We start from the raw sequence: 11524 nt of genomic DNA, 5'->3' as shown, positions 1-11524 counted from the left end.
CCTGAATTTGACCTGATCAACCACCTGGCTGACAAAATCCGTGTCTTTCCATGAAAAACCTGGAGAAGCAAAACCTGATGAGGTGACGATGGATTGGCTGACAGAGTGGACCTGGGGTGCAACCCATGGCAGTGCAGCATGGAAACCTGCTGCCTCTGACCCACTTCCTCATCCCGAGGCTGCATTTCACTGATGTGAGTGAGGCCACTTCCTGCCAGGTTTGCGACACAGGCAGTGGGGAAGGCAGAAATACAGGCGGAAGGGAGCTAGAAAGAGGCCGAGCAGCACCACACAGAAGGACAAGGCGAGGGGCGAGACCCACAAAGCAGCCGAGGACTCCGCGTCCTGCACTACCACACCATGTCCTTGGTGGAGACGATCCGGCTGTGGCAAGAAGGAGTGTGTGCAGTGGATAGGAAGGAGTGGAGGGCAGCCCTGGATGCCTTCACAGCTGTACAGAACCCCCCTGCCAAAATCTGCTTTAACATTGGCTGCATCCATCTTGTTCTGGGGCAGCTAGCCGAGGCGGAGGAGGTAAGGTACAGCCTTCTACAGCAGTCGCTACTACTCACAGGCACCAGTGAGTTTGCACACAGACCTGACAGTCAGATGGCTGCAGTGGGTAAGGAGGAATTAAGGGCCACAGTCAGACTAAGGGAAGGATTCAGGGCCTTTAAAACTGGGGTGAAGGGTGACACCCCTGGGCTGGTCCTGCTGAACCTATTTTCCAGGCGAAGCAGCAGAAGAGGTGCATGGCTTGCTGCTTGCCCTACCGTCTCTCTGAGAGGTGACTACAGAGGCACTAAGCTGCTGAGCAGGCTGTGACAGGTTCCAGCTAAAAAAATTAGGAACCTGGTACACGGCAGGAGACGTAGCCACAGAGCCCAGCTTAGGCCACTTGGCTGAAGTAGGACAGGTATAACTGCTCTACACCTTCAATTTTTTAAAGGTCTTTCCTTTTTACCTCCTTTATGCCCTATTCCGACCTCCATGCAGGCATTCACCCGGAGCATCGGCTGCGACAAACACCTGGCAGTGGCTTATTTCCAGCGGGGGACAGTGTTTTACCGGAGGCAGAAGTGAGTGGAAGGGTTTATATTTCATTTTTGCTGCTTGCAGAGATGCCAGCCTTCAGCTGAGGACAGCCCCAGACAGGATGATACCCCAGGGGCCGAACCACAACCCCTCAAGGTAAAACAGGCTCCTGTCCATCAGCAGTGCACTCTTGGGATTAACACCAGTCTTGGAGCATCTCTTCTCACCCTGGAGCGTCCAAAAACACTGCAAGGAGATAGGAGAGACCCAACTTAACTCACACAAGCATAAAGACTTCGAGGCAAGCAGATTGCCATCACAAGGTGGTAACGCCCTTGTCCTCTGCTCCACAGCCATGAAAAGGCCATTGAGGATTTCAAAGAAGCACTGGCCCAGCTGCGAGGCAACCAGCTCATTGACTACAAGATCCTGGGGCTGCGGTACAGGCTCTTTGCTTGTGAGGTGAGAAAGACTTGACTGGCAGTTTTGATTCCAGAGGTCTCTTCACCAGTGCAAGCAATCTAAAGAGAAGACAGCCAGCCTCTCTCTGTGCCCCACAAGCAACCACCTGTGCCACTGCCCTGCTGTCCTCTCCTGTATCACCCTCCTGGCAATTGTCCGGCTGCTCTAAGAGCTCATTTTCTTGCTCCCATCCCTTTGGTAGATACTTTACAACATTGCACTGGTGTATGCCACGATGGACGACTGGAAGAAAGCTGAGGAGCACCTAACACGGGCCATGAGCATGAAGAGTGAGCTCCAGCATAACAAGATCGACAGGGCAATGGAAGCCATCCTGGTAAGGAGGAGAAGGTCTCTCAGCCACTGTGTTTGCTCACAGCAGTCCTGCAGGGAGGAAGGAAAAAAAATGCCAGAGAACACACCTTTTAGCTATGGCTTTAGCAGAGCAGGGGAAAAACGCAGCAGGCTTGAGTGTTGTAGTGAGATGCGAGTTGGTGGGAAGAGCTTTGGGTCACTGGGGAGGCAGGGACAGGAAGATCAGGATAAATGAACCTTGTCAGGAGTGGAGTTTTGACTTTATGGAGTGAGACCTTAATCCAAGAGATAGAAAGAAGGAAACATTCAGCAGTCCATGCTCTCATCTCTGAAGAGCTCTATGACTTCTCTGTGCTACAGAAGCAGAAGATCTGTGAGCTGGTGGCCATGCCTGCAGGGAAGCTGTTTAGACCAAATGAAAAGCAAGTGGCCCAGCTGGAGAAGAAGGACTACCTGGGAAAGGCTATGGTAAGAAAGAAATATCTTAGTTGAGCCAGGCCTGGGGGCTGAGGAGTGCTGCTGACCACCCCCTCACCACTCCTCTGAGCTGCTATCTGCCGCATCAAGGGCAGCCAGAGATACCGAGCTGGTCCATGCCTCAGGGATCCCCCCCCAGGCATGGAGGGAGGAATGGCATGTAGGGATCTCACAGGGAACAGGGGAAGAACAAGACAGAGAAGCTAAATAGCATGTTTCTGAAGAGCATGGCCTATTTTCAGTTTCTCTCCTTAGCGAGAAATGAGGGACAGTCAGTCAGCAAGCCAAGAAGCTATTTAACATCTGACACTCACAAATGACATCCAGTTCTTCCCCTGCTCAATTTGAAAGGGGCTTTTCAGCTCCCATACATAAGCAAGCTTTTCCCCCATGACTGTGCAAAGTCAAAGCACGAGGATATCACCCTTGGGCTCAGGTCCTGGGCTCCTCCAGAAAGGGAACCTTTGGCTGTGCAGGCATTGGTGAACTGGGCAGCTTAGAGCCAAGCAGCTCCTTGGGTATCAGAGGAACCCCAGAAGCACGCACACAAACATCTGTGAACTTCCTATAGTCACCTATAGAAGTAAGGGCTTGAGTTGGACATTTTGGCTTTCTTCAACATTTGTAATTAAAACATAAAGGGAAACTTTTAGGTTATGACTTTAACTGGAGTAGCAGTGAGGCTAAGAGCGAGAGCTTGCCATAGCTGAGAGGTGAGTTTTGGTGCCAGAAGTACTCAGTCTGTAATCCAAGATGCTTAGCCTAAAATCACAGCCCTTCTTGAACCTGAAGCATCCTGAAGAACTTGACTTGGCCAACAGCCAAGGAGGAGGGTGGACATCAGAGGTTTAAGAGAGGTCTGGAAGCATCACATCATTACCTGTCTGCCTTTTGCTCTAGGTGGTGGCATCTGTGGTGGACAAAGATGATTTTTCAGGATTTGCTCCACTTCAGCCACAGGTAAGGCACCACCACTGAGCAGAATCCCTGGTGAAAGTTCAGGAGGACATAGGGGTGGGTATCATCCTGCACCCTGCTGTGGTCTCTAGCTCACAGTTGGGAACAAACAGCAGCATCACCACCATGAACTTTCTGCTACTGCCACAGGGAGGAGGATACTGCCCCCATATCTCAGCTGCTCTCTCCGTCATCAGGAAGTACAGTCCGAAGCCACCTACATCTGTGGTTGAGGTTAAACTGGCTCCCTGAACAGGGAAGTAGCAGTGGGACAGCACATCCTCTGCCTCCACCACTGCTGCAGGGTGATGTCTTTTAGCACAGAGCTGTCTCAGACCCTCCTCATAAGATTCATCAGGGTTCATCTGTCTAAGCTGATGTAGAGAAACAAGAGCAGTTCTGCTTTCGTTCTCCACCCTCCTCCCTATTCTCTAAGCCCCTTGCATTTTCTGTGCCATTTTCCTGATGCTGTAGCAGCATCTTTCCATCTCCAGAGGTGCCCGAGAAGTTTTTACATGACCTTTGAGAGGATTTTAATGGGGAAATGGAGCTGCTGCAGCCCACAGCACTGTTAGGCAATATAAAATACACCACTCAGTGCAGCCAAGTGTTGACACCTCAGTAGGGAAGTCAGGCCTATTTCAAGTTACTTCTTCAGAGAGTTGATGAAATCCACCAGAGAACTTCCTATGGCAGGAGAGACAGTAAAGCACTACGATGGCAGCAGGGAATTTTACAAGCACAGTAATGGGAAGATACAGAGAAGCACAATGTATGCCAGTTGGTCTCAAATCCCCGGTCTCAGCCATCTGTGAGCTGAAACCAGAATCATGACTGAACACAGGACTGTGCCTCTGAAAACCAACTGCAGGCGGAAGAATTTGCAAACTACTCCTTAGAGGGAGTAAAGCCAGTGATAATCCTCACAGCACTTTATGTATCAGGGTGGCAAACAGCCAAAAACCTACCTCAGCTCTCTGCAAAGCAGCAAAAAGCTCCATTTTGGTTCAAATCATCTGACCTGCCACCAGCATGGGGAGGAAGGAACCAGAAAGGGGTAATAACAGACATGGTAGAAGCTGTAGGATACTTCTGCAAAGCAACCAAAATCCTCCAGATTACTGATAATTTCCTTTTTGCCTTCTTGTTCGCAGGCCTCTGGTCCTCCACCCAGGCCTAAGACTCCAGAAATTCTCAGGTAAGTTGGACAAAGGATGGGCAACACTGCTAACCCATGCATCCATGTCCAACTCCATTCTGCACCATCCCAGCCAAGCATCCAGCCAGAACCCAAAACTCAGGGGGAACAGAGGCTGATAGGAACAAGGATGCAGAGGTCTAGGTTCCCCCTACAATGTCACCCACCTTCCTGACCTATCCACTACTCCTGCACCCAGGGCCCTCGAAGGGCAACCACACCGCGTTCTGTATGAGTTCATCCCTGAGACCACCGAGGAGCTGCAGGTCCTGCCAGGAAACATTGTCTTTGTCCTGAAGAAAGAGAAGGACAACTGGGCAACAGTGATGTTCAACGGAAAGGTAACATGGGGTGGGACTTGCACGGCAAATCCTTGCTGTGAGCAACTAAATGAGTTTCCAATTTAAGTCCCTTATTATGTCCACCCTGGCTTAGGCCATAGGGTTTGCTGAAACCCATCCAACCTGCATCAACTAACCTTCCAGCCTCAGGGACTCTCCTGTGTTCAGAGTAGGGTGAGAACAAGCTCAATTGCATCTGGCAGCAGTGGGATGCCTGCTTGCCAAGCAATCACAACTCATCTCTCCTTTCCCTGCAGAAAGGGATTGTTCCCTGCAACTACCTTGAGCCTGTGGAGCTCCAGAACAAGCTGCATATCCAGGTGAGGAGACCAAGGAGGAGATGGTGTCCCTGGGAGGGAAGATCCCCACACATTCACCCACCACCCATTCTGGGCCTTCCAGCAGGACCTATACCTGCAAATCCCTCCCCCTCATAATGCTGGGCTTGGTGGTTCTGGCTCACGGTCACCTTCACATGAGCTCAGAGACCTGCAAAATGTAGGCAGATACTGTGACAATGCCCCCCCGGGCAGTGGTTGGCAATGTCGGAGGGGATAAGGGGTAGCGAAGTTACCCCTCCCTGGTTCGAGACCCCAGATAGACCTTGGGAATATAGTGGATTGGAGATCAGGCTCTATAGGGCAGTAGCGCCCCAGCTCCCTTAGGAAGGGTGGGATTGACAGCACTACCTTCTTCCCATCCGGCACAGGAAGAAATTCCTCTTGAGGCAGAGATCCCAGAGTCACCCAGATCCACTGCTCCAGAGAAACCGCGGCGGCCAGCGCCAGGTCAGTGAGGGGGAGCTGAAGGTACAGGGGTGCCTCAGGGGCAAAACCCCTGGCAGCAGGTTTGAGATGGTTTCCTTGGTTCCATGTCCTCACACTTTGAGACGAGGGCTAGGGCTCATCTCTGTTTCATTCCTAGACTCATTTGCAGCCAAGGATGGGGGAACATTAAGGCAGGAGGCAGAGACAGCCACTGCAATGCTGATGGTGGAATAAAATAGAGCAGGTGGGTCCCCAAGGAAAGCAAGTCCCTTAGTGCTCTTAAATTAGCACAGCAACTAATGGGAAAAAGGTCCTAGGAATAGGAATGAGGCACATAACCCAGCTTGTTTAAGCTTGGAGTAAAGGGTTCCTTATAGGCTCCTCCTTAGAGCAGAGCACCTGCAATGTTTTTAGTGCTGCTGAGAACTGGGCTAGGTGTGAAGGAGCTGTGGTGGTTGCCCTGAGAAGGGCATTTCTAGCTAGTGCTGCCCAGTGTCCCATGTCCCAGGCCTGGGGCAGGGATGGTAGCACCAGGACCATCATATCACCCCCAGCACAGCTGGCTCAGGGTTCTGGGAAGCTGAAAAGGGCTCTGCTGTCTGCATCCGCACTGCTGCAGCAGTGCTCAGGTGCATGGTGCAAAAATTGCTGTTGTTGTGAGCATGTGAGAACACGAGCTGAAAAGAAAAGCAGGGAGGAAGCATTGAGAGTTGCTCTCTTTAGAAAAGATCATGCGGTGCTCGGAGGTAGGAGCCTGAAGCTGAGCTGTGAGCTCCACACCACTGCAGGGAAAACCTATTTGGGGTAAAAAACAACAATGTGCAGAGACTATACCACGTGGGTGTTAACCTGCTGCAGTTTTCTGTCAGGGTTTGCGTCCTAAGCAGAGCAACCTTAGAAGTAGTCTAGTGGTAAAGCTGATACAGAAGATGACTATGGCTCATGCGACTTAAGAGCAAACAGCTCAGGGGCACAACCACCTCAAAGAGCATCTTTATAGTACCAAAAGCCAGTGCAGATTTAGCAGTGGGACTCCAATCAACTGCATAACACTGACTCTTCCCACAACAAGCACAGTTGTGTCAAAACACTGACAAAACGTAGAATAGATCCTTTTGAAGAGGCTTAAACAAACCCGCATGAAAGCACCATACTTGGAGGTCCAAATTTAGCTCTACAACCCCAGTGAAGCACGAGGATTGTCGCCAGTTTCCAGTGTGGACCTAGGGAGATCAGAAGAGCAAAGACAGCTCACATATTCATTATTTTAAAATCTACACAGGAAAGACCCATAAAACTCCCATCCCTGTGAGAGGGAAAGCGCAGAGACTAAACCTTTGCTTGGTGATTACATCTAAATCTTACAGATGAACCCCATCAGAGCTGATGCTGCATTCACTCAAGTGACCCGCAGTGGCTCCAGGGCTGGTTGATGTTGCTACAGATAATGATGGGCTGCAGGAGATCTGAATGTGTATTTAGGCACTGAGCAGTAATCCTTACCCTATTCCACTTCCTGAGTCACCTCTTTCTTCCTCCACAGATAGCGCTCCTGTTACTGTGACACAGCCAAGAGGTGCAGCAAAGGTAACATCTTGTGAATGCAGACCCCAAGGTGGTGTTGGTGTTACAACTCTGCATTTACTGCATGTTGAAAGGTGCTGGCATGCCCAGCAAGCACCCTGGCCCTGGAAGTGTTCTACGTTTTCATCATTCATTAGCCTCTCCAAAACATAACAGGCTGAGGGGCCAGCAGGTCATCAGGACCCAACCAGGTGACTAGGGCTGCTTTTTGGGAGTTCTCCAGTCCACTCCGCAGTGGACCTGGACTGTCAGCAGAACCTTTGTACAACTCCCATCTTAGTTGACATGTAGCACTTCAGAAGGGAGAAATGAAGAGAGCTTGGCTGTAGCGCACACTCCTGCGCAGGGTCAGTGCATCAGAAAGCCACACTGGGGAGAGAAATGGGAAAACACAGCAATCCCAACTCAGAAAAAAAAGGGAATGAGGCAGTTGGACGGTAGACACACCTCAAATTTGGTCACCCAGAAGTCACCATTTGTTTGCTAAGTGACTAATCTATGACTCTGCTCTCTCCTGGGATAAGCCCAGGATAGCTTAGGTGGCACAACCACTGACCTGCTCTGAAAGAAGTACCAAAGGCTACACACTCCAGCAGAGATGTCTCCCTGACCAGCAGCCAGCTGATGCCCCCCAGCTCAGATTTGACTCAGGCACCCACAATTTCTATATCCCAGTCCCTCTCCCTACCCTCACCAAGCCACGTGAGCTCTGAAATCCAGTTTACCACCCGCAGGAGACAAAATCGGCCATCTCCAGCCCCTGCATTCTCAAAGTGCATTACAAATACACAGTTGCCCTGCAAGTTGAGACAGGCCTCTCCTACATGGAGCTACTGGACCTGGTTTGCAAGAAACTGGAGCTCCGGCCCGAGCACATACAGCTGAGGTGAGGCACTGCTCACTCCAGGGAGCTGAAGTTGTGTTTTCAGGGCTCCCACTCTTACCCTGTGTACTCTGCACATGCAGGTACAAGCCTGTGGAAAGCCAAGTTCTGGTGAATCTGAGCACAGAGAACCTGGAGGCAGCTTGGAGCCAGAGCAAGGACAATTGTGTGACAGTCTGGTGCGACTTCACGGAGGTCAGTGACAGCTAGCAGTGGCAGCCACCTCTTCTGCCTGCTCCTGGCAAGGAATCCAAGCAGATACTGCCTTTACTTCCCTTGTGAGTGCAGGCTTGTGGCTTTCAAAGCAAGCCAGCGACCTGTGAGCAAAGAGCAGGTGAAGAGAAACCGAGCTTGTCTCTTATCCTGGTACAAAGAAAAAGGAGGATCTAAGAGGTGTCCTTACCAGTTTATTTCCTGCCCTAGGGAGAGGGGGCTTTACCAGACAGCAAACCAGAGGAGCTGCCACAGGAGGCAACACCGGAGGAGACAGGACCAACCCAAGTTGTAGCACAGTACAATTATGAAGCCACCCAACCTGAAGACCTGGAGTTTCAAGCAGGAGACGTGATACTTGTTCTGTCCAAAGGTAATTGTGCTCCTTCTGCAAGGGAGCTTCCAGGTCTGGTGAGAGCATGGGTCTGAGCCCAAGATGCCAAGCGCCTGCAGCAGCTGCTGCTCAGTCCAGTGGAAGTTGTGAGTTTCCAACATCTGCCAGTCAGGCCAAAACCTCTTAGGTATTTGGTCAGACAGTGGATGCACATTCTTCAGTGGAGCTTATGAGCTTCACTAGGGACTTTGATCTCTTTCCCCCAAATCCTCCTGTCCTCTAAAGCAGACTGTTTCATGCTGGAAACCTGCAGAGCAACAGCCTATAGCTCAGGTAGCCTTCACTGATAGCAAACTTCTGCACGTTGCAGCTTACCACCTTTAGATGGAAAACAGGCTGCTCAGATTTCTGCTGCAGGGCACTCTGAGAAAGCTTGCGTTGAACTCAAACACTTTACAAGACATTAGAAAAGAAGCTCGCAGAGATTACATGAGGTGGCAGGTGGAAGCCAGGGGTAAGGACAACCTAAGGACACATACAAGAGTTACCTTCCTTCACATTGCTAAGAGCTGTGTCACCAAGCTTCCAGTCTCCATTCACAGGGCAAATTTGCTCTATCCCCATGGACAAAAGGCAGAAAAAAAAAGCAGGACCTAAAGTCTGCAAGATTGCTTTCTACAAGTGCCTTCTTCAACAGCAGCTGCCTCATGCTGTAGCTGCAGCAGAGCTCCTCCAGCTCTACCATGGGCTTCCCACCCAAGTGTGTTATACACACCTCTGACAACACATTTTCATCACACCTGTTTCTGCCACCCTCTTCCCCAAACACTTTCCAGATGAGAGGGTTTCACCTGAGCTGTGTTTAAGCTTACTGATCACAGTTTGTTTTTAAAGGAGATGCCTCATTTTGTCTACTGCTCCCACAATGGCAGAATGCTCTTACTTCCGTATCTCTTACCTGGTACCTTTTTCTGTCTAGTTTTGGTTTTAAGCATAGTTTTCCATTAGCCTCAATCCCCTTCAGTATTAGTCTTCAGCGCTTTTAATGAGAATAGAGGCTTAAATACAGAGTAAATAGTCTAGTACACGTTTTTGAGTTGGATCCCTTCAAACCTGCGCAGAATGCGCAAGATGGAGGAAAAAGTTACTACTGTGGTTCAGCAAAAACTGCCAGTGAACCTGTATCAGGTGAAGAATTACATACAGACCCTGCCCAGGGCATCTGTTTCCCTTTTCTGCATGAAATCAAGGCATCAGAAAGTTTTAAAGACAAAAAAATAAATGATGTTATTTTGCTGTAAGTAGCTCTATCACTGATTTGGCTGGTTGACAAGTGATCATAGTCCACCTCTACCACTGTACAGGTGAGGTTTTGCACCACACATTGATGACTTCTCCCACTCCAAAATTCTACTGTCAGTGCTGAACTAAATATTTCCCACTAAAAAGTTCATTCTTACCTCCTTTGGTTCCCCCACAGCAAGAGCTTTCAGAGCTCCTAAGCTTTACTCAACTCAGGGTAGCAGGGGCTCTGGGGTTTTGTTCTGGTTTTTTCTTCACACAAACATGGAACAGCAGGTGAAAATGCAGTTTGGTTAGCACCTTGAAGACAACAGCCCAAGGTCTCAGATCATTTCCTTGCTCTCCATACTCACTTTGTTTCCACTGTTTTCTATTCAAGGCAGTTTCTAACCCCCTCAGTCTCTATCTTGTTCTACTTTTCCTACCTGCATTCTTTCATACCTTGTAGGCTTGCTCTCTACCTCATTCCTCTCCAGCCCTTTTCATCCACATTAATCTACACCCGGCTTTAGCAGAAAACCCTAAAAGGTGATCTAGGACCAGCCTATAGCACAGGGAGGTTATTGTGCTTCTATATATCCATATGGTGACAAAAATCATGTCGGTTCTATCTTCCAGTGAATGAAGACTGGTTAGAAGGCCAGTGCAATGGGAAGATAGGCATCTTCCCATCCGCTTTTGTTCAAAAGTCTAGCAGTAAAGACTTGGAGATGTGATTTCAAAGAGCTTAAAGTCATGGATGTGGAAAGAAATTAAGAATTCAACCACTGCAATTAAGGAGTTTCTGTATTAATCACTGCACCTGAAAGTGAACTTTAAATATTACTGCTACTTGTATTAAAAGCTTTTTTTTTTTTAATTTTACATTTTGCATTGTTCTCTAAAACAGGTATTTACTAAAAAGCTGCTAACTGTCCTCCTGTTAGGAATGCATTCAGTCATAAAACCTGTGCTTGCCAAGAGACTCTATCCCACCTGCCCTACCCTTAACAAAGCTTTTATGCAGACACGCCAGCAGCTGGGAAAACCCATGAGGGTGGTGCCCCTTGCATTCACGGCCTTGCCAACAGATCCAGAAGCGGAACTGGTGTTCAAGAAGCTACAGACCAGGAAAGGCTGAAAACAATGTTTGCTTCCTTAAAACGTCACTGCCAACCCCAAGAGCTTAAGAGACACCATGCAGACTCACCCTGCTTCAACTGACAATTCACTTCAAAATCATGGTGACTAAAACCCCCCATCAATAAAAGTATACGCTTTTTTAAAAAAAAAACCCAACCTTTGGGAGCTGTACCTCAAAGCATTTTTGCAGCAGTCAGCAGAGACAGTAATTTAGAAAGACACTGCCTGGAATCTCAGCAGGTCATACAGCAGCAAAGTTGCCCCCTTTATAAAAGCATACACAACATTGATGCCCTCTTCCCTGTCCAAGAGGTTTACCCCTCTCTGCCCATGGCACTACTTTCACAGTATTTCTGGTCCTTCTTGCTGACAGCTGCTCCTTCTGGCATTTTAAAATGATGTACCTCAAAACACGCAAGCTAGAGATGAGCCAGCCACCCACAGTTTTGGGAGTGCCTTGCTTCGAAGGTGCCAAGGGCAGCAGTTTGTCCACCTGGAATCCTCTCACACAAGTTCTGGACAACCCCACTGTCC

General features: G+C 49.3%; 1 protein-coding gene across 2 annotated transcripts; it reads left to right on the top strand.

Annotated features, from left to right (window-relative positions):
• Positions 1-267: 267 nt before the first annotated feature.
• NCF2 (neutrophil cytosolic factor 2) lies at positions 268-11090 on the top strand. Of its 2 annotated transcripts, none has more exons than XM_080623900.1 (15): positions 268-534; positions 997-1079; positions 1389-1497; positions 1700-1834; positions 2173-2280; positions 3190-3249; positions 4401-4444; positions 4644-4785; positions 5043-5105; positions 5495-5573; positions 7096-7139; positions 7871-8022; positions 8103-8214; positions 8443-8605; positions 10758-11090. In XM_080623900.1, exons 1-15 carry the CDS (start codon positions 361-363, stop codon positions 10766-10768), a joined length of 1479 nt encoding a protein of 492 aa, XP_080480026.1. In that variant the 5' UTR covers positions 268-360; the 3' UTR covers positions 10769-11090. The 2 variants fall into 2 exon arrangements, with proteins under 2 accessions (XP_080480026.1, XP_080480025.1); XM_080623899.1 differs by having other exon boundaries at positions 10487-11090.
• Positions 11091-11524: the final 434 nt, after the last annotated feature.

Source organism: Psittacula echo, assembly GCF_963264785.1.
Source record: "Psittacula echo genome assembly, chromosome: 7".
NCBI lineage: Eukaryota > Metazoa > Chordata > Aves > Psittaciformes > Psittacidae > Psittacula > Psittacula echo.
The sequence above is the reverse complement of the archived record's forward strand: the minus strand, read 5'-3'. Positions and strand labels throughout refer to the sequence as shown.

Coding starts and splice junctions, on each gene's coding strand:
- NCF2 (XM_080623899.1), top strand. CDS start 361: ATGTCCTTGGTGGAGACGATCCGGCTGTGGCAAGAAGGAGTGTGTGCA. Junction 535..996: donor AGCTAGCCGAGGCGGAGGAG/GTAAGGTACAGC, acceptor ACCTCCATGCAG/GCATTCACCCGGAGCATCGG. Junction 8,023..8,102: donor CCCGAGCACATACAGCTGAG/GTGAGGCACTGC, acceptor CTGCACATGCAG/GTACAAGCCTGTGGAAAGCC.